The sequence below is a fragment of the Lolium rigidum genome, chromosome 7, assembly GCF_022539505.1.
Source record: "Lolium rigidum isolate FL_2022 chromosome 7, APGP_CSIRO_Lrig_0.1, whole genome shotgun sequence".
In the NCBI taxonomy this organism is placed as follows: Eukaryota; Viridiplantae; Streptophyta; class Magnoliopsida; order Poales; family Poaceae; genus Lolium; species Lolium rigidum.
Window position 1 is genome coordinate 66667626 of NC_061514.1, and position 22627 is coordinate 66690252.

The 22627-nt window shown below is 47.9% G+C and overlaps 2 protein-coding genes across 2 annotated transcripts; both read left to right on the forward strand.

Annotated features, from left to right (window-relative positions):
- The first annotated feature begins 936 nt into the window (after window positions 1-936).
- Window positions 937-1647, forward strand: LOC124671481 (mitochondrial import inner membrane translocase subunit TIM23-2-like). The gene has a single exon (XM_047207850.1). The coding sequence runs from the start codon at window positions 937-939 to the stop codon at window positions 1645-1647; it is 711 nt and encodes a 236-aa protein (XP_047063806.1).
- Window positions 1648-6679: 5032 nt separating this feature from the next.
- Window positions 6680-7819, forward strand: LOC124677591 (probable glutathione S-transferase GSTF1). The gene is made up of 3 exons (XM_047213566.1): window positions 6680-6836; window positions 6927-6975; window positions 7096-7819. The coding sequence occupies exons 1-3, from the start codon at window positions 6687-6689 to the stop codon at window positions 7554-7556; spliced, it is 660 nt and encodes a 219-aa protein (XP_047069522.1). The 5' UTR covers window positions 6680-6686; the 3' UTR covers window positions 7557-7819.
- The last annotated feature ends 14808 nt before the right edge of the window (window positions 7820-22627 follow it).

The window sequence follows — 22627 nt, forward strand, 5'->3', positions numbered from 1 at the left end:
TACTCCAACCATGATCAACAGGGAAACAATGGGAACCATAACAACAAGTACAAAATTACTCCAAAAACATGCTCTACAGGGGACCATAAGAACCATGGAACAAGGACAAAAAGTGGATATACAGGGGAGAGTCCATGCACTGCCATCCATCTACTTCCAAAAATCCCGCACCATCAAAATGGGGACAAAATTGAACAAGGAAATCAAGTCCTACTGGGGATTGGGGGGATCTGAGCACATATCGATTACCTGAGTAGCTGGATCTGCAACTGATCTCCGTCAGCGCTCACGGGACGATCGATCTAGGCGAAAAACACCACGCGCCGAGTGTACGGCCACTGATACGGCGGCGATGAAGCTCTTGGACGGTGAATCGACTGCACCCGCCTGAGAAAAGGTAGATCTCCGTCGCGGAGATCGAAGCGAAACCTCGCGCCTCGCCCCCACCGCCGTCGACCTCCCGCTCCTTACGCCCTACCGAGCTCACGAGGACCTCCCCGGAAGCGAATCGAGCGCCGGCGAGCAACCTACCCCTCACCCCCTGGACCCCTAGCGAATCGCGGCGCCGACGAGCACGCCGTCGCTCATCCAAACCCTAGAGAAATCGCCGGCCGGAGCTCACGACGAGAAATGGGGATCGAGCGAATGGAGCCGTTTCTCGACCGTCTTCCTCGCACGCGCGCGACGGGGATGTCCCTTCGGGCGTGGTGCGGTCGCGGTGGATGGTGGGGCCCTCGGGTGGGGACGGTCGGAACGGAGCAGGATACATCAGGTTCTCCATCCAAGATCCGACGGCCAGCAATCGTTGGCTCGCCACGACAAAACGGCCACCGTGCACTTTTTAGCGTTTGGGAAAAAGAAAGTATCACACACTGGTACGAAATGTAGAAACCATATGGACTGCTAGAAGCCCGATTGGGCCAAAACGAATAAACGATGCTCCAGTGTTCCGCCCCAACAGCCACCGCCACTCCGCCAGCAAGTGAAGCCTGCCGCCTCCCTCGCCTCCACACCACCAAAGCCCTAAGCCCCAACCCGCACCGGCCGCCGACGTCGCTCTTCGCCGCCATGGCCGGCACCGTCGACGTCGAACAGCCCCAGCACGGCGTCCCCGGCGGCTCCCGGCGCGTCTACACGCCGCGCCAGCCGGAGGGCCTCAACCTCCTCTCCGCCCGCGTGCTGTACGACCTGCCGACCTCGCCGGAGTGCCTCTTCGAGCCCCGCCAGGGCCGCTCCTGGGGCGACAGCCTCTGCTTCTACGCCGGCTGCGCGTACCTCTCCGGCGCGGCGGCGGGGACCGTCGCGGGGCTCAGGCGCGCGGCCAAGGAGGCGGAGCGTGGCGAGTCGCTCAAGCTCCGCACCAGCCGCGTGCTCAACCAGTGCGGCTCCGTGGGGCGCCAGTACGGCAACCGTGCCGGCGTCGTCGCGGTGCTCTTCGCGTCGGTGGAGACCGGCGTTGGTTGGCTCCGCGACAGGGACGACTGGCGCAACACCGTCGCCGCGGGGCTCGGAACCGGCCTGCTCTACCGTGCACCTTCGGGCCCGCGATCCGCGATCGTCGGCGCCCTGCTCGGGGGTCTCATGGCTGGTGCCGCCGTCGCAGGGAAGCAGGAGCTCGAGAGGTACGACTCTCCTATGGCCGTCTAAATCGCAAGACTCACTTAGCAAGTGTCGATGATCAACTGGGATGGTGGGAGCAGTAGTATTTTGGCCAAGTCCTTATATCAGTTATGTGTATGAGTGTTATCTGGATTAACAAGCTTTATTGGTGACGCTTAGAGCACTGGTGTGCAATCTATCGAATTAGCTCAACTTGAAAATGGCTAAAAGTTGTCTCTTTTTTATCTGAATCTTTGAACTCAATGCTGTTATGGTGATTGGTGATGCTATGTTGCTACATATATGGTGGGTTAATGCAATGCGGGATGTGTGATTCAGAATTATGTCTTGTTCTATTTCTGGTGTCTTCATATTGTGCATTTTACTTGCTACTGGACGTGATGGATTCGTGTTCAACTGTGAAGGTGTAGCATTTGTTTCAGGTCTATATTGTTTCTTATATCAGTTCTGTGTATGAGTGTTATCTAGATTAACAAGCTTTATTGGTGATGCGTAGAGGACTGGTGTGCAATCTATCGAATTAGCTCAACTTGAAAATGGCTAAAAGTTGGCTCTTTTTTATCTGAATCTTTAAACTCAATGCTGTTATGGTGATTGGTGATGAGATGCTGCTATATATATGGTGGGTTAATGCACTGTGGTATGTGTGATTCAGATTTATGTCTTGTTCTATTTCTGGTGTGTTCATATTGTGCATCTTAGTTGCTACTGGACGTGATGGACTGATGGATTCGTGTTCAACTGTGAAGGTGTAACATTTGTTTCAGTTCTATATTGTTTTTTATGTAAAATATGTTCAGCGCTGTTTGAACTAACTTGGATCCTCCTGTTATTCCTCTGTTATTGTGTGAACAATCTTGTCAGAACATGAACTGTTAAAATCCAATTCTGCTCCTGCCTAGGCGCTAGTTACATCAATCTGTCAACGGTTAAGGCAAGACATACCGAAATGCTGTAAAATTCTGATATTACGTCAATAGTAAGATGTGTATTACAAAGGACTAAATGTTGTCGCCTCGTGTTTAGAGCTTGAAGCTCAAGATTGTGATGGCGATGCTATATTGCCATACATACCATGGATTAATGTTGTGCTGTCTGCTGTATATGTGATTGTTGCAGAATACATCTTTGTCTGATTGTTTAGTGTCTTCAAATATGGTCCATTTGGTTGCTACTGGAAGTGTTTGGTTAGTGTGGCTACTAGTATGTAAATTGAGCATAAAAGCCTCCGTTTTATATTCCACTGCAAGTAACTGTATGTGCTGCTATTCCTCGTTTTATGGATATGCTTTCTGATTTTTTGTGGATAAGTGTCTGAACATGAACTTTTGTAAGCACTGATGCAAACCAAAATTTATTCTTGATTGGGACTACTGACAATCTCAAATATTTATGCAGTTTGCATTATTGGTTTCAGTTAGATCCAGCATCTTGATAATTTTAGTGCAATGGGCATGTTAATATGATAGTAGGCTATGGTGTCGGAATACTGAAAGCAATAACTTTAACATTGGGAATTTTAGATTGTTTGTACTTTAATAGGTTTGGATGCAGAATTGCAGACGTTAGTCTCTACAGGCGGGAGTAACATGTAGTTATACTCAACTATTCTTATCGTTCAGAGATATATTGATCAGGCCTGATAGATTGCATCTCAATTTCACGTGTGATTCCAGCTAGCTAGTGTTTGGTGTTAGTTTTATTTTTTGTATGTTCTGGGCTTCTGGGCCATACAGGAGAACATTTGATGTTAGATTTGGTACTGCCTTTTAGAATCCTTTGCCGCCCTTTCAAGCCTTATCAGAACAGTAACTTGCATTTGATAATCTGTGGAAATTCGGAAAGTATCATATGCTCCTGAGCACCAGTGCTCTCGTCGTTCAAATAAATTTAAAATCATGGTTTACAAGTTTTAAAAAAATCTGAAAATAATTCTGCACATAGTTAGTGTTGTATCCCACAAGCATGTAAAATCGTGACTTGAAATTCTTCGTATTGTGGGCCACACAAAAATGACAAATCTGATAAAATTTGGGGATTTGAAACATACTTCTACAGATCTACATTTTTATTATTTTTTTACAGCTCAGAATACAAAGTATTTTGAATTGATATTTTACACGTTTGTGGGATAATTCATGAACTACATCCGAATATTTTTTTCAATTTTTTTAAGACTCACAGATATGGTTTTGAATTTTTTGAACTAACCAGGAGCACTGGAGCTCGGGAGCACGAAATCTGCATTCGTGGAAATTTAACTTTTTAAGAGCACAAAGATTATCATTTCCACTGCTGCCCTTTTGTTCATATGGTTACTATATCGTCAAGGCATCCCAAAATTTTGTTTGTGACGTACATGATGCAAACTGAGGTTGCTATAAGAAGAAAAAAAGGGGAAAACATGTACACCTCTTATTTTCTCAACACCAGGTCATACGAATGTAGATTCACTTAAGAGAGGAAAATGATGTAGTACTAGTGCGGTAGTGCCTGCTATTTCTGTAAAATCAAATATATACTGTTGTAGATTTGTAATCCAGTTAAGAAGACTATTGTTCCATTAAGTAAAGCAAAATCAGGAGAAGATCAGTACCGCAACATGCGAAAACACCTCGGTTGACAAGCCACGGCGGCCTTGTCCAGTGGTGTCCTCAAGATGAGTTATCATCATCACCTCCCTGGACCCTGGGACTTAAACTCGGCGATTCTAACTACACCGAGGAAATGATCAATATCGTGAAACAACTCAATAGGCATGTCCATAGATTGCAATTAATTATAAAATGAAGGAATAAGGAAAACCATGGACTAGAATATCGTGCAGTGTATTCTGACATGATTTTAAAACACATGTTTTTTTGTAGTGATGCATTTCTATTGGTCATAAGAATGAACACGGGTATTTTCAGAGGAGTTAGGAGAGAAGGGAGAGGGAAATAGAGAGAAGACATATTGGACTTTAAAGTAAGAAGAAAATGAGGTTTAAGCTCATGTCAGATTTCCTGATATGGGTCAAAGAAATTCATTCCATGAAAATTTGACAACCTCAATCGTTCAAAATTTCTATGAGAATCCTTCAGTCAAAAGTGTGGCTAAAATCTGAGATGTTAAGCACTATATGAATCCTGTTTAGACCACAAATGATCTTGTCTCTGAAATCTAGATGTTAGGCAGCACGAATCCTGATTGCACCACAAAGGATCTTGTCCTTACTGAAGTCCTCACGGCCACATGTCACAGCTGACAATACTAGCACATTCAACTGTCTTTGTGCCAAACAGAACAACGAAAAGGGCAACTTATCTTATTTTTAACTTTTTGAACCGGGCATTCCTATTTCCGTTGCCAAAGTTTGGAAAAGAATATATAATGCGAATCAGGTTAACTAGAGGTAGAAGCCATTCATTGCTCCCGACTTCCTCCCGACCTAAACCTCCCGTCCTCCTCCCGAGCCGTCCCCGCGTGGTGGCCGGGGCGAACTCTACCCCGCCGTCGCCGCCTCCCCCTTCCCTCCCTCGCCGCCGCCGGGGGACGCGGTCTGGCAAAGGCCGGCCGGCGGCGGCGGCGGGGATTCTTCGTCATCTCGCGCGAGGAGGTCGGGCGTGGGTCGTCTTCCTCGGGCCGGAGCGCGGTCCTTTCGTCGGGGACCTCGATGGCGGTGCCTGGCCTTGGCTCGGGGACGCCATGACGGACGACGAGGTGGTGGAGTGCCCTGCCGGTGGCGGAGGGAGGGGTTGGGGCGGGCTGCAAGGGGAAACCCTAGGTCCCCTTCTCCTCGCCTCTTGGCGGCCGGCGATGGAGGACTGGCTTTCGGCTGCGGCAGTGCCCAGGCGTGTGCGGTGTCTTCGGACTGCGATCTGCTTCGTGTCTCCGGCGGCAACCATGGCCAGCCTGGGTGGTCGCCCGGTGTGGGGGGCCCAACTTGAATAAAGGCCTTGGGTGAAGATGAAGACCTGCCGGAGGCCTGCCCTTCATGATTTGGCTGGAGTGTTGAGTTCCGGAAGGCACCGTCGACGAATGTAACAGTGATTCTATTGCCTGGAGTTTGCTGGATCGGTGATATTCGGTCATGCGTGACCATGCTTTTATTCCGACCGTTTGGTTTTGGAGGGTGTTGCGTGAAGCTCTTTTCTGTGTTGACACCAAGTGACAGCTGATCCATGGTGAAGACAGAAGGAGAATATCATGAAGGCCGGATTTGGAGGACTAGCTAATGGAGATTCAAGTCTTTGCGTTGTCAAGGGGCTTGCTTGGTGTTCCGTACTTCGCAACAGTGGTATAAAAGTGGGGGCGGCAGCACATGTGAAGTTCGAAGTCTTATCTTTCAGGGTGAAAACCCAAGATCTGACCTTAACTGGTTGTGCCTGTCAATGTCCTTGTTGAAGGCATTGTTTTGAGAGCGGAGACGATCTTCAGGGTGAAAACCTAAGATCTTTGATCGGGCGATAACGGCGCTGGTGCACTGTTTCCTTCTTAGAGGCGTTGCTTTTGAAGAGTCTGAATTTCAGGTGTTGTCTTGGTGGTGGATGTATTACTGTTGCTAGGGCTGGATACTGTAGCGGGACTTTTATTTCTTAGTTTCTTTTTCTCTTTTTTGGCTATATGCATTCGTAATATTATTATGACATTGCGTTGTTGCAGAGGCTGGATCTAATTAGTATCTTATGATATTAATATATTCTCTTTATCGAAAAAGAAGCCATTCATTAATTAAATAAAATGCGTGCTGGCTGCTGAAGACTGAGTTCTGATTCTCCCTCAGAAAAACAAAAACTGACTACCGAGGAACTAAAAGGCCATCCACGTATGGTGTGGGGACTGGGGAAGGAGACGGACGCAATGACGCATTGAGGAAATATCGCCCCAGGTGTGGAACCTTTGTGGTGTACCTAATCTGTATTTCTATTTGATAGGAAAACACCGCCATGTGCAGAACGACATCACTTGAGCTGAAAGCCAGTGGAGAATTCACCGGGAAAAATAGTGGAGAATTGTGCCTCGTCGTCTATAAGAAGAGGCATGCTGCCATTTTACATCTCAACTTGCAGACAGACAACCAAGCAATGGCGCCGGTGAAGGTGTTTGGGTCGGCGAGGTTCACGAACGTGGCGCGGGTGCTGGTGTGCCTGGAGGAGGTCGGCGTGGCCTACGAGGTTGTGGACATCGACTTCCCGACCAAGGAGCACAAGAAGCCCGAGCACCTCGCCCGAAACGTGAGGCACATATTTTTGATTTCGCAGAATTTTTGGAATCATTTCGTCCAACCTGGTTGATTCATTTGTGTTGTTGCTGGATTCTTGCAGCCATTTGGTGTAATCCCAGCTTTCCAAGATGGAGACCTCATGCTCTTTGGTAAAACCTTTTTTTGCCTTATGCCATTTTTTCTTTTGGATTATCTACCAATACCTGTTTTCACTTATCAGTGTCATGCTTAGTTGCGACATGTTCTGTCGGATGTTTTCGTCCTTGCAGAGTCCCGTGCGATTGCAAAGTACATACTTCGCAAATACAGGACAGACGAAGTCGACATGTTAAGGGAAGGCAACCTGCAAGAAGCAGCAATGGTGGACGTCTGGACCGAGGTCGAGGCACACCAGTACAACCAGGCGCTCGCGCCTATCGTCATGGAGTGCATCATATACCCCACGGCCTACGGCATACCGACGAACCAGAAGGTCGTCGACGAGAGCGTGGATAAGCTGAAGAAGGTGCTTGAGGTTTATGAGGCTCGTCTGTCTGAGCACGAGTACCTGGCTGGAAACTTCATTAGCTCGGCGGATCTCAGCCATTTCCCCTTCACCTGTCGCTTCATGGAGACTCCATACGCGTCTCTCTTTGATTCGTTCCCTTCCGTGAAAGCGTGGTGGGAGAAGCTCATGCTGCGGCCTTCTATGAAGAAGATCAGCACCAACCTGCATCCTAAAATGGTTTAATCACGTGTGATTGTCCCACATCGGTGGATGATGTAACCACGATTGGGTAATAAAGGTGAAGTGTAGAGTTCAAGATACAGAATAAAATAATTTGCTGGATGGTCTACCATACCAATTAATCGATTAGATCATCTTCGAATTGGAATGGGCCTGGGGTCGCCAAAACTAGTGCCAACGGGGATATAGGGAGATGGATTCGCTGCCGACGATGATGAATCGGCGAGACACGGGCTTCCATGGATGATAGCATGAGGTTAGTTTGTTCAGGGACTAGTCGTTTACACCTACATGTGTTCAAATGGATACACAATCGTGTGGGTTTTGCTGCAAGCACATGAGCGGAAATTGCATGAATGTTGAATGTCAGAAGTTAGATCACGAATTTTCTATGTTGCAAATGTGGGTTTAAAATGCTTCAAACTCGTGTGTGTTTTGCTGCCATCGCAGAAACGCTATATTGCGATATTATGAACCCAAAGCGAGATCTTGGGCGTCTTCTACAAATGTTTTATGAATTGTAAATGTTCTCATGAGATGCGTTAGCCTTGTATGTTGCATAAACTTTTTTAAAACTTTACTTGTTTATTTTGCTTGAACCAACGGTTTTTGCTAGAGTGAAGATTTTCTACTTTTTCGTTGTTCTATTGGTGTTTTTGAAATGTTGCGGTATTTTTTGCATCGTAAAAAATATTGTGGTGAGTTGCAATAGTATTTTGCTAGGCAGGTACGTGTTATGATGTGATCCACGGACGCTACACATTTAGCCTTTTATATTAATCGGACACCTAGTGGTGGTGATTAATTTTATCCCAAATCGGCCTAGCACATGCCATTTTTTCGCTTGCCAATTGGATTTGAGGTACTCCCTCTGGCCTCTGGCCCCATTTACTTGTCGCAACCATGAGATGATTTGTAGCCAGCTTGCTTGTGCATCCACGACAAGTAATACGGGCCAGAGTTTGTAGTTGTCTCCGGATGTACAGCCTCCAAAGATCGCCATAGAACCTGTACACTTGGCGAGAATAGACGTTTGGAGCTTGGGCTACACAGACCCCACTTTTGAACCAATCAAAAATAACATTTTAAAGTGTTTTTAAAAAATGGGCCAAAAAAATTTAGATGCTAAAATAATGTACTTTATCAACTTGAAAAACTCTCAACTCAAAAGTTGGCCCGTGGCCCATCTTAAACGTGCAACACGATTTTTGAGTCTGCCCCCACTCAGCCCTAAAACTTACCCATCCTACCAAACGCGCCCTTTAGGCCATCTCCAACGCCCCCCTCCTGCCGCCGCCATCTAGATGGATTGTGTTCGTCCGCGGAGGCCGAAAATGAGACCCAACAAGCGGACCGCGAGAGGCGGTCCCGTCCGTTTCAAAGTTGGGCCAGGTTTGCGGCAGAGCCGACAACGCATGGACAATGCTCGAGGGGAGAAATGTATCCACTAGGCACACAACCCTCCACACTTCTCCTCCCTCTTCCACTCTCATCCAGCCGCCGCCCCTGTGCCCTAGCTCGATCCATGGAGGCCGCAGGTCCAGCAGGCGAGGGCGTAGCTCATGACGTTGTCATGCTGGACACGGTGGTCGACGCTTCTGGTGGGCCAGGTGTTGGCCAACGCGCTGGCCACTAGGCTCAACCGCGTCCAAGACGCCAGCTTCCAATCGACCAACAGTGTCCCGACTTTCAAGGGAAAAGTCCCCCAAGGTCGGCGAGTCCCCTAATGAGCGGCTCATCGGGTCTCGGGCAACCCCACAACCCCTCCCCCGCAACCTGGTCGACGAAATGGCGACGCGGCCCGGCTTGCCTTCGGGTCCGGTATAAAACTACAATTTTGCTTTCCGCTTTGTTTCGCTCATCGAGTTAGCAATGACGATGCGACCCCTTGCATGTGGAGGTCCTACTTCGATGGAGTTGATACCATGGCCGGCATGATCAATGGCGGTGGTGGCACAGAAGGTGGCACCCAAGGGCAACATGATGCCACCCAAGGTGGCACCCGGGACGCCCCTATCTCCATCGACGAGGTACATTTCTTTGAGGAGTATCAACCTCAAGTTACGAAAGGAGCGTTGACCGGGAACTTCACCGAGCTTGAGGACGTGTGCCTTTGCGAGGCATGGAGGTATGTTGGACAAGATCAAATTTGGGATGCCCAACAAAGGGGTGACATATTTTGGAAGAAGATCCACAACTAATTCCACGAGCACAAACATTTGGGTGATAACCTTTTTGTGAGCGACCAGAGTGAGGCCTTGCTCATGAGAAGGTGGGCGTGGATCCAAGAGAAAATTACCAAGTTCAACGCCGCCTCCGACAAGACGAAGAAGCGTAAGGTGAGTGGCCTTGGTGTTGCCGACTTGATGACCCACTCTTTGGGCCAATTCAAGATTGCCAACGTGGATGGCGCTGAAGGATTGCCCCAATTGGCACGACCTATATGTGTCGTATGATGCCAATGCGCCTGGCGAGTCCAACACCGTTGATGGCAAGGCCTCATGTGCACCGATGAAACTTTGGTGTGTCGGCCAATTGAATCTGAACTACTTATGTTGCAACTTTAATTTCTACCATTTTAGCGAATTATGAATTAAAAAAACATTCATCTAGCAGCCATGCATATTTGGGGGCCGCCACTGGAGCGCTACCAGACGACAAAATGTGTTCGATTTGTGTACGAAGTTGTACAGGAGCCGTAGGAAGTATCCTGGTTGCACATCGGCTTGTCGGACAAAAGTCGGACTAATTCAGTCGTACGTGTAGTAATTCCGATATTTTTTGAAAACAAATATATTAAGTCAGCAAGCCGCCTCATTAAAAACCTTCCAGTCCCCTTCGGTACCTGGTAAGGAAAAGAGTGTGTCTGATACTTGCTGCTTTACAAATTCAGTACAGTTACATCGTTCAACACATCAACAGATGAAGGAGGATTACTATCCCAAATACAAAAATTATTAGACTCAAAATTTAATCTAGCTTGATTATGCGCCGTCTTGTTTGCCTCTCTGGAACAATGCTGGAATGATATCCGTCCAATTCTTCGAGCCATTTGAAAACAATCTGGCAGTATTGCTTGCATAAGGACTCCAAAGCTCAATCTTCCGTTGCATGTTGTAATCAAGTCCAAGCTATCAGATTCCACCACTACAGGAGAACATCCAATATTTTCAAGTAACAGCATGCCATTCTTCAACGCCATTGCTTCAGCAGATGCTGGGCTTAACATATTCAGTAATGGCCAAGTCCCGCCTCGGATCGCCTCACCATGATCATCTCTTATCACAGCTGCTGTAGCACCCGAACCATTAGGAAAGAAACATGCATCTATGTTGAGCTTGTAATGTCGGGCTGGAGGTTTACTCCATGTTATCACCTTCGGCGTTGCTCTCTGTTCAGCTAGAGAAAAATTCATAGTTAAGGCTTTAATTGAGAATGCTGAGCTGATTGGTGAAGCGACTTTTCCCCCCTTCACTCCTTCTCGTCGCTGCCACCATATATACCAGGCCGCCACCGCTACTGTCTCCTTCAGACTCAGGGAGCCAAGTAATGGCGGGTGATTCAAATCTGAACGTAGGATCTCGTCAAGCACAACACTCCCAGATTTATCAAGTTTTGACCATTGCATGATAAACTCATTCAGTCCTAAAGCCGTCCAGACCTCCTTTGCTCGGTTACATGTAAATATCAAGTGCATAATATCCTCAGCCCCCATCTTACAAATAGGACATTGGGCTGGCACTTTTATATGTCGATTTGCTAAGATAGCCATTCCAGGGACCAAGCCATGCAAAGCTCTCCAGATAAAAATTCTGACTTTGATGGAACTTGCAGTTTCCAAACAATCCCCCAAACTGGATTTCTCGACGATGAACCTTGTCCAACATTGCTTCTAATTTTAAAACCAAACTGATGCTCCCATTCTGAATAGTAGGCCGACCGCACAGAGAAACAAAAATTACTAGTCTTGTGCCAGGCTATAAAGTCTTCACCTAAATCTTGGCTGATAGGAATCTGTAGAATTCTTCTAACATCCAAAGGGTTAAAAATATCCCTAATTAATTGTTCATCCCAAAGGCCAGATGTTGGATCAATTAGGTCATCAACTGTCCTCAATAAGCAATTACCACGGGCAGTTTCAATTTTACGTGTAACACTCCCTGGTACCCAGTGATCTTTCCATATATTAATCCTTGTGCCGTTTCCCACGCGCCAGATATGACCCCTCTTAAAAGTTTGTATACCACTAATGATGCTCTGCGAGGTAAAAGAAGATCCTTTCTTAGGCCCAGCAGCCAACAGATTACCATCTGGATAGTACTTTGCTTGAAGTATCGAAGCACATAGACTGGTTGGATTATTGAGGAGTCTCCATGTCTGTTTTGCCAACATCGCCAAAGTGAAAGAATGAAGATCACAGAATCCCATCCCTTCATCAATTTTTGGAATACACACTCTCCACCATGCCCTCCAATGCATCTTCTTATGATCCTCAGTATCACCCCACCAGAAATCTGCCATAGCATCAGTAATGGCTTTGCAAATATTCTTGGGTATTTCGAATACTCCCATCGCAAAAACAGATATAGATTGAATTACTGCTTTTAGTAGAATTTCTTTTGCTTCCATTGACATTGTTTTCTCCTTCCACCCATTCAGCCGGGCTATCACTCTTTCCAACAAATACATGAAGTTATCACTCTTGTCTATCCCCACCATAGCAGGAAGTCCCAAATATCTATCAGATAAAGCCTCAGTCATAATATTCAGCTCAGAACATATATCAGCCTTAATAAGAACATCAACATTGGGGCTGAAATAAATACTACACTTCCCTTCACTCACCAATTGCCCCGAATTTGCGCAATATTGATCAAGTACTTGTCTCAACGAGGTTGCATTAACTATGGCCTTCATAAGGATCAAGGAATCATCAGCAAATAAAAGATGTGACACTGATGGTGCATTTCTGCACACCTTTACCCCTTTAATACCACGAACCTCCTCTTGATGAGCTAGTAAACTCGATAAACCCTCCGCACAAATCAGAAAAAGGTAGGGAGAGAGAGGATCCCCTGCCTAAAACCTCTAGTTGGAATAAACCCTTTTGTTTCTTGGTCATAATATCTCACTGGTCAGGTTGCAAGCGACGCGGGACGTCCCGCTCCGCCGCTACACCGCCCCGCAAAGAAGGCCTGCCCGGCGCCGCTGCACTGACCGTGTGTTCCGAGCGGGCCGAAGCAGTTACGCCCGCGTTGTCCACTAGCCATCTCGCAGAACTGCATAGTCCCGCAAAAGGCAAATCAATGAGAGCGATCGTGCATTTCTGAAAAAGGAAGTCTCTTACGGTTATACGTTTGTAGTATATATATCGTGTACCTAGCTCGTGATTAGTTTCAGAAATTCTATGGGTATGTGCGTTTAGTGTATATCTAAGAGCATCTTCTATCGCGTTTCCCAAACCGTCCCCAAAGAGATTTGGGACGCACCGGACAAAAAAACGTTCCTAGCCGCGTCCCCAAAACCCGTTTTCTGTCCGACGCAGCCCCGCCCCACAGGAGACGCTCCGGGCATAGCGGACACAACGAAAAGCGAGGCGAGGCGTGGTGGGACTGATGCGTCAGCGGCACATTCAAGATTGGACCTAACAGTCGCCTACCTCGCGGCGGAAGTTATTCACGCGCAGTGACACACGATTGAAGCGTCGCAGCTTTGCCTTAATGGCGACGGAGGGGTAGGCTCTCGTCGGTGTTGTGCAGCCTCCACGCATCGCTGGCGTTCGCACGCCACCGCGCGTTCCGCCGGCACCCCTTTCTCCGCCACAAGCACAACCCTCGTCGCTCGAGCAGCACTGCGCAATGATGAGCGCCGGCGCTAGCGCGAGGAGCGGGAGGCGCAGTACCGTGAACGGCGGGAGGCGATCGAGCATCGGCGGCGGGAGGCGATGGAGCGTCAGCAGCAGCTGGCGGCGGAGGAGCGTCAGCAGCGGAATGTAGCAGGTGTCCTGCGCCGCCTATTCGCGGAGCCACTCCGCCTTCTTCTCTGCGTCGCGGCGGCTCTTCTGCTCCAGCAGCTTTGTCACCATGCCCAGGGCCGCATCGGGGACGAAGTTGCCGGCCATCAGCGCGGGGGCGGCAAGCTCGAGCTTCGTAGAGAGGGTGGGGATGTCGTCGTCCTCCGCGTAGTCACCGAGATCGAACTGCGGCGACAGGGCGGAGGCGCTCGAGCTAGACCGCTCGGTGAAGGCGAGGCGACACGGCACGCTGGAGCTCGACGCCTCCAGGTCGCTGCAGATTGAGCGGCCCGGCGGCGAATCTCACGACCTCGGCGCCTCTAGGTCGCGGTAGTACTGCGACTCGCGCTGTGCGAAGGCACGTGGCGGCTTCAGCCTGTGGTGGAGGAAGCGGTACGATCCGCGTATGCGGGCGATGTGTCGAAGGTCGGGCGCTGGTGCTTGAGCTCAACGCTGTCCACAGCATGGGCCGACACGTCGATTTTCCAAATTTGGTGGACGATAGATCGCGGCGGACAGGTTAGTCCGTTTGAGTCACCCCGCTAGAGATACCCCGCTAGAGATGCCCTAGTTACTGGATAACTCTCCATGCATGCTTTGTTGCAATCAACCTTGTTTTGTTCAAAATTCCAGCAGTTGCTAAAATTGCATGGTACTTAGTTATTTTATTCCCTAAATGTCTCTCAAGTATTGTTTGCATGTACTGTACTTCCAATCTGTTTAGTTAGCTTCTCTAAGCACTGGCTTCCGATCGATCAGTCGCTAGCTAGCTAGCTGCTCTGTGCCGCGCCAAGTATGCTCCGCGCGTGCGTGATGCGGGATGACGCGGGATAGTGCGGTGTGCAGCTGTGTCCCGCGCCAGCTCCAGCGGAAGTATGCGGCGTTCCGCGACGGTCCGCACAGCATGCGCTGCCCCGCGTGACTCTCTGGCGGGCAGCCGCAACCCGCCCCGCTTGCAACCTGACTCACTGGCCATCGTACGTGGATCCAGGCGAACTGAAAAACGGTTCGAAATGCGGGGCGGTTGGAGATGGCCTTTATTTGGACCAATCGGGCTTCAGTCTTCACAGCGCGGTCGCAGGTAGGTTTGGGGCGCACTCGCGCCGTTTCCGCCGTTTCGGCGTTTCGCGCGGAGATGATGACGGATCGTCGGCAGGGAAGCACGCGCCGGCGTGATGCGATGCGAGGAACCACGCCGTGCCGGCTCCCTCCCTCCCCGCCTCGTCCTCATCTGCCCGTCCCGTCCATCAGTCGATCAGCGCGTGCGCGCGTGCGAGCTCGTTGGGTTCTGCAGTTCCGTCGTACAGCCAGCGACAAATTCATGTTCTGCCAGATTCTTGAGCATGCCTCTGGGTGTTCAGGTCGGGTTTTCCGAACGGGCATGTTCAGGTTGGTTTCATGTGCTCAAGAGAGTTTCCAGGATGCAGATTGATTACCACCAGTCTAATACGACCGAGACGCAGGGAATCCTCAACTCCGTTGTCGCAGGGAACCCAATTAGAGCTGCATGTTTATGGGGTGAGTGCCTTGCTTCAGTTATGCAGTAATTTGTGCAAGAAAGTGCGGTAATTAGTTTCAGTATAGCGCAGTTTTGCAGGTTATAAGAAGTGGAGAGTCCAAACAGAAGAGCCAGAAACCTGCGCAGGAGAAAACAACAAACGTGTCAATTTTAGAAATCGCAGAGACGAGGCTCTGTCTTGCCATTCCTGCATGATCAGAACTGATGGAGGTTTGATGACATACTCGGATGGTACCGTTTAATACATGATCTGCACATCATGCATGCATCTGCTAGATTAGTGTATAATGTTATTTCAGATACCGTTTTCGTGATTAGCTTGTGGCTCTTTTCTCCACTTCCTGAGATCATCGTTGACATAGCAACGGATCAATGTTGGTTTCATCGTCCCACAGGCAAAGGTGCACAATTCTGCACTTCCCTTCATGCGGAAGATGCTGGCATTTTCATGGCTTCTATAACGGAGGATATTTCCTCTTTACCCAAATCCTCAACAATTTTGGCGATGTCACCGGTCTCAAAACAAACTTTCATTAAAGTTTGGTAGTGCCTATTAGATGCCAAGACCTTGATATTATCGACATTCTACACAAGCTTCCGGCCACTTCTACGAACTTCTCTTTGAGATACTTTGGCTTCCCTCTTGCACTCAAGAAGCTAAAAAGAATCCACTTCCAACACCAAGAAGATAAGGTGGTCGACCGTGTTGTCCCTTGGGAGGGGATTTTTTTTCAACATGGCCATTCGCCGGACACATGGCTTTGGCCAAATCGCTTGCTTACTTCTCAAGCAAACCATCACCTCACCATCCTCGACGTCCCCATTATATTGAGCTTCTCCGGGCACTACAAAAACTTATTAGAGCTTTTCTTTGAGTGGGTGCCTCCAAAGCTTCTAGTGGTAAATGCAAGATTAATTGGACCTTGGGGTGCAAGCGTACCACTATTAAAGGGCTTGGAATCCTCAATATGCAAAGATTTTATAGATTCATTTGCCTAAGGTGGTTGTAAGCCGGCAACTAGAATGAACCGCCCCGGAGATACCTTGAGTGTGCACCGAACTACCTTGCAACAAGGCGGATATGGAGTTCTTTTACGCCATGACCAAGGTTCTCATAGCAGATGGAAATAAAGCTTGTTTTTGGAATGCCCTTGGGGGATTAGCATCAACACTATTGCACCCCATCTTCGCCCTTTCAAAATAGAAATCTTGGTTTGTGAGAAATGCTCTTCAAGATAACGCATGTGTGCAACAAATTGAGTTATGTGATAGCCTCCTCGCTCATGCACCTACTTTAGGTATTCACATGTCTTGGTACTTCAGCTCTAAACTGAAGCTTCCAGACGATGTTCAAGACCCCATTAGTCCATTGTTAGGAAAAATGACTCTCCCTGACGTACTCATCAACCTCGGCTTACAAGGCCCAATTAGCCAGTTCCATTGAGGCTCAAATGAATTCTTCAATATGGAAGAACTAGCCCCCCCCCCCTCCAAAGTGCAAAGTTTCTCGTGGCTTATCATCCAAAATAGAGTTTGGATGGTGGATTGCCATGCTCGGTCAGGATGGCTCAATTGGGGGGATTGTCCCCTTTGCAACCGCTAGCCGGAGACGACCTCCCACATACTCTTCAAATGCCGCTATGCTATTTGGGTTTGGATTATAATCAAGGATTGGCTTGGGAACATTCTTTCGAGCCTCATGAATGGGACTTTCATGATGTCTAATCTTGGTGGTCCTTTTTGGTTCACTCCCATCCTATAGAAGGAGAAACTCCATGACCTCCCCGGTGATGCGTGTCTCTTGGAACTTTGGAATGAACGAGACACCCCTAGTCTTTATAAACACTTCCTCCCAGCTGTTTCTGGTGTTCTCGGCATCAAGGTGGAGGCGACCTTGTGGATCTTCGCCGGTGATATGTAGTTTGTGCCATCTTGTGCCGGTAGAGTAGGCTTTTGACTCCATGTTTGTTGTTTTCCATTTTCCTTCCGTTATGGTTTTGTTCATTGCCTTTGGGCAAGCTGTTTGTGCTACCTCTTCCTATTCAATAAATTAAGACAAATATTTTACCATTTCCGCTATGGAGCATATGGTCACTAATTTGATCAGCACTTAGATTTCTATTACCAAAATATAATTGCCTGAGAGACAAATAATCCTAACCGCTATGATTGCTCAACCATTATGCCCACAGACAAGACAGTGAAACAGAAAATTTGCAGTTCTTGGAGTTTAGCTCCTTGCCACCTTTTCAGTGCCCTTCAATGTCAAAACCTAGAAAAAGCTTGCCCGATATGATGGCCTTTGCTACTGTACGAAGAGCTTTATCTTACGATGGCCAGTTCACAACGCATCCATGACACCGGTGCTCGAGAGTCAAGCCTGTGGTGGCTTTTGTTTCGCCCACCGTACACTTCTCCCTCCCTCCCCTCGCCTGCCATGCAGCGTACCGGGGACAGAGACCAGGTTCATCATGGATTCATGGTAATAATTTGTACTTGCTGAAAACTTGTCAGCTTTGCACCCCTTGGGAAGTTGAAATGGTTTTCATCTTTGATGAAAGAAATGCCAGGTTCGGATACTACAAATACTGACTAGTATGTTAGTACTCTAGAATTAAGCAACACTATTTTCTTAGAGCATCTTTAACCGATTCCCTTTAATTTAGAGGACACTCACTATAACTCCTATTTTCCTTTCAATTTCCATATATAGTCCTCTAAATACAGCGCCGTAGATCCCATACCCAATAGCTTAGAGGACTAAAATTATTTTTTAAACATAATTTGCAAAGTTGACCACATGAATACATGATAACATAACATAAAATTCATAATTCGATAGATTATTAGTGCTCTAGATTGACGTAGGCTCGCGCAATAGCGTGCATCACTAGCACGTTCCACCTATTCATAATCACCATCAAACGACCGAGCTTCTCCACTACTTTTTTGATTGTAATTGTCACGGAGCTCTTCCTAAAATTGTTGGAGGGTTGATTTGCACCAACTTGTGTGATGATGCCATGCGAAATACAAGTATTGTCCTCATCCTCCGACCATTTGGAATTTCTCTTCACCTTGCTATTTATCTCCGGCCTCCAAAATCTGTGAGCTCTCAACTGAAAAATGGGAATAAATTCACTTGCATCCGGCGCCGGAATCACTAGGTGCCGGGTTGGGTACCCACGAAGCTACCGGAGCTGGTGCAGTGCTGTTGCTAGAGCCGTAGCAGGTGCCGATGCGGTTGCGGGCGTCGCCACTGCTGCGAGCTCCGGGATCTCCTTCAACCCGAAAGTCGACGAGCTGCAACGACACATGAAGGACGAGGACATGCCAGAGGTGGGGGGCCACGCGGATCCGGCTGTGCCTCGAAGAATCCCAGCCGTGGCCAGTTGAATCCGCCATCAGCTGTGTTGGAGCTAGCGCGCCCAATTCGATGGATCTGACGTCGGTGGCTAGGCGGAGATGCCTAAGTGGGATCGGGGGTAGCCGGAGCTAGTCGGTGAGCAGGTCGACTAGCTGCTGCGGCGGATGCGATGTGACTGGAGACTCAGGTGGAGGAGAATAATTTTAGTCGGCGTTGAGACAAACCTTGAAATCGAAAGGTTTTAGACTTGGTAGAACTAAAACTGAGTACATTATGTGCTGTTTTAGTACTACTAGGCACGAGGAGGAGGAAGTTAGCCTTGATGGGAAGGTGGTGCCTCAGAAGGATACCTTTCGATACTTGGGGTCAATCCTGCACAAGGATGAGGATATTGATGAAGATGTGAACCACCGGATCAAAGCCGGATGGATGAATTGGCGTCAAGCTTCCGGTGTTCTTTGTGATAAGAGAGTGCCACAAAAGCTAAAAGGCAAGTTCTATAGGATGTCAGTTCGATCCGCAATGTTGTATGGCACTGAGTGTTGACCGACTAGAAGGTGACATGTTCAACAGTTAGGTGTGTCGGAGATGCGCGTATTGAGATGGATGTGTGGCCACATGAGGAAGGACCGAGTCCAGAATGATGATATACGAAATAGAGTTGGAGTATCACCGATTGCAGAGAAGCTTGTCTAACATCGTCTAAGATGGTTTAGACATATTCAGCGTAGACCTCTAGGTGCATATTGGATGGCTAAAGCGTGATGATAATGTCAAGAGAGGTCGGGTATACCAAACTTGACATAGGAGGAGTCTGTAAAGAGAGATCTGAAGGACTAGAGTATCACCAAAGAACTAGCCATTGAAAGAGCCGCATGGAAGCTTGCTATCAATGTGCCAGAACCATGTGTTGGTTACGAGATCTTATGGGTTTCACCTCTAGCCTACCCCAACTTGTTTGGTAATAAAGCCTTTGCTGTTGTTGGTTGTTGTGGCCGCGGGCGAGCAAATATGAGAGCCGCGAGGCCGATTCCTAAAAATAAACTCCTCTAACCGGTTTGCGGCTTCGGTTAGGTGTGGTTTCGACGGATAGAAGAGAAAAGAAAGTGCTCTAATGGCTTTAGGGCATCGGTTAGAGATGATCTTAGTTCATCTAATAAATAGTCGTCTGCATTAGAGCATCTCCAGTCGCGTCCCTCAAAGCGTCCCCAAAAGGGATTTGGGGGATGCCGGCCAAAAAAACATCCCAGTCGCGTGCCCCAAAGGCCGCTTCGGTCCGGACGTGCCCCAAATATTGTCCGGCGTCCCTAGCCCATCCCCTGTGTATAGAGGCTTGCGGTGACCCAGCATACCACTGCATGTTGTAGTATACAAGTCGTTGATATGATCTTTGTGAAGGGGCTTCCTCACAAATTGCCATATCCCTCAGAGTGGTACAACGTAAACATTGCAGGTCATAACACTCCATACTTTATTACAAACATTGTCTTACAAGTTGGTATCCTCACAGTCCTATGAGAACACCCTAAGAGACTACTAAAGTACCATTACAAATTATACTAAAGATGAAAAGAGCTCAACAACTTATTTAGGTAAGTTCTACGTTGCTCGGCTCTATGATACTAAGGTATGTCACTACTCCTCCACCTCCGTGTCATCTGGTCCGTAGACTATCCCATAGTCTACGCCTTCCACTCCGCCGGTAAGATCAGGTTCTTCGTAGACCAGCTCGTAGCTTCCTTCTGGTGCCCCATCGTTGATAGCCTCCACTTCGGGATCACAGTCTAGCAAGGGTGTCGAAAGAAAGTGAGTACAGAGGTACTCAGCAAGTTCTAAAAGAATAAAAGGTGTTTGATGCACTAGCTACGACCATTGATCAGGAAATCGCAGGTCAATGCATGTTTTGAAAACATTTCTTCAAAAGGTTGCTTTTATTATGAAAACTATGCCCGTCAGTCTTCACAGGTTGACCATAACTTCGTGGAGTTCCTTTCCTCGTCGCGTTCGCAGCTCCCTTCCCGAACAAGGAGTGACAGCCACAATTTAATACACTCTGCAGAGGTGCGTTACTTTTCCCACAAGAGATCTCACCCTTTTTGCCATCCGCAGGACTTGCCCCCGTTCACACTTCCTTTGGTGTGAGGCCAGGTATAAAGATCCAAGCCCACACCGCCTTCTCCGCGACCGCAAACCCACCCTTTGTCCACCCGCACACCTCCAGTAGACTTCCCCGATAATACGGCTTTACTCATGGTGTACTTTGGACAATCCTTCATAGATCGTAGAGCCATCATCACTAATGGATGGGGATTTAAAAGGCTATCCCAACCTACGGCAGTGCCTCCAACACCCCGCCGGCTCTACCAATCCGTTGGCGTGCGTAGGGAAAAGATACGGCTGGCTTCCCTGCAGCCATTATAGATCTTATGGTCAACGCGGTTTGTACGGCGCTAGAATCACCGGACGGCATTGGTAATTAATCCTAGGGTGATATAAACCCATGCAATGGAACCTCCACCATATCAACACATACCATGGTTCCATTGCCAGCCACATAGTCATATTCATAGTTGGAAATTAACATTTCATTTGCGATGCAGGAATGATAAGTATATAGCTTTGCATTCAAAGTAGTAAAAATAATCAAGTTGACATGAGCAAGGGTGAACTTGCCTGTGGACTGCGAGATAGTGCAGTTCAATGCAGTTGATGGAACCTGGACCTCGGGTTCTGTAAGAAGCATCATTGTCCGGTAAGGACAATGTTATAAAAATCCAAATAATGCAATCATGGATGTATTTTTTTATGTTGAATCCCTTTACCCCATTGAGTTATTACAATTTAGGGTTGTATTTAAGATTTATGTCTTTGACGGTAATTTACAATTGATTTAAAAGTATTAATCATTGTAATTCACACAAAGTACAACAATCCAAAGTAACATGATTTTACTTGGTAATTACCTTAGTCATTCCAAAATAATTTGAAATTATAAAGTTACCTCTATAGTTTTTGGAATAAAAGGGAATATAGTAGTTTTCTCGGAAAAATTCTCTTGTTCAAAAGAAATGACTTGGAATAATAGAATCTCATTTTGAAATGTTCGAAAATAAGTTTTTGAACTTATTTGAGATTTTTCCTTGAATTTTAAATACAAGGAAATAATAATTGAAAATTCCAAGTGATTATTTAAATTCTGAAAATTCATAATTTTGAATTTGTTTCATAAATTCCATTTCATATTTTATTCTGGTTAAGATTTATTTTTCATTCATAAATCCAATTTTTATTGGATTTTTAGAGTTGTTTATGATTTATTAAAATTTGGTAAAGTTTTGATCTTTTATTAATTAGAAAAAGACCAAATTACCCCTTGGACTCATATTGGGCCCAGCCCAATAGACTAACCCAGTGGACGGCCCAAATAGGCCGGCCCCTTTTGGGTTTGGTGGCGCTGAAGCGGCCCACCACTCTCACTCTCACTCGGCCCTCTTCTCACTCGTCTAACCCTAATCTCTCGGCGACCCCGAGGCGATGGCGTCGCCGCCATGGCCGCCGCCCTCGCTCCGGCCATCACCGGCCTCCTCCGCCGTGGTCACCTACCGATCTAGAACCGCCTCGAGCAGCATCTATCGATCCGTCCGAGCCGTTTCTCTCCTCTCGTCCTCTCCCCGGCGAACCGCCTCGGTCCGGATCTCCCGGAGAATCGCCATGGGCGATCTCGGTGATTCTCCGACGAGCTCTCGCCCTCGTCGCCGACGTGTGCGCCTCCGAGACCGACCCGGCGCGGGTGCTGCTTGCGCGCCCGTGCCGTCGTCTCCATGCTGTGCTGCTGTGGTGGTGTTCGCCGGCGTAACGCCGGCGACTTCCCGGCTTTGCAGCTCGCTATGGCCGCGCGGGCACCGCTCGCCATGCCATAGCTTCGCCTCCGTGCGCGGGTAAGGTCCTCTCGCTCCTCCTCCTTCTCTTCTCGTGCGCCTCCCTTGCCACCGTTCTTCTTCCTCCTCATGATCTCGTTGCTCTTTGGTGGTCTTGTGATCATCTAGAGTCATACTATCGCCGCGCAATCTTATCGTGCTTCGGCTTATCGCAAGCCCATGGTCAGATTACCGCTTGCCGGTACCGGCACATGTCGATTTGCTTGCTATCTATGCCGTGCTTACTTCTCCGCTGCT

Bases quoted from the DNA above. Each gene is read 5' to 3' on its own strand.
- LOC124671481 (XM_047207850.1), top strand. From the start codon at position 937: ATGCTCCAGTGTTCCGCCCCAACAGCCACCGCCACTCCGCCAGCAAGT.
- LOC124677591 (XM_047213566.1), top strand. From the start codon at position 6,687: ATGGCGCCGGTGAAGGTGTTTGGGTCGGCGAGGTTCACGAACGTGGCG. The intron at 6,837-6,926 runs GTGAGGCACATA...GGATTCTTGCAG, and splicing joins CCGAGCACCTCGCCCGAAAC to CCATTTGGTGTAATCCCAGC. The intron at 6,976-7,095 runs GTAAAACCTTTT...TCGTCCTTGCAG, and splicing joins TGGAGACCTCATGCTCTTTG to AGTCCCGTGCGATTGCAAAG.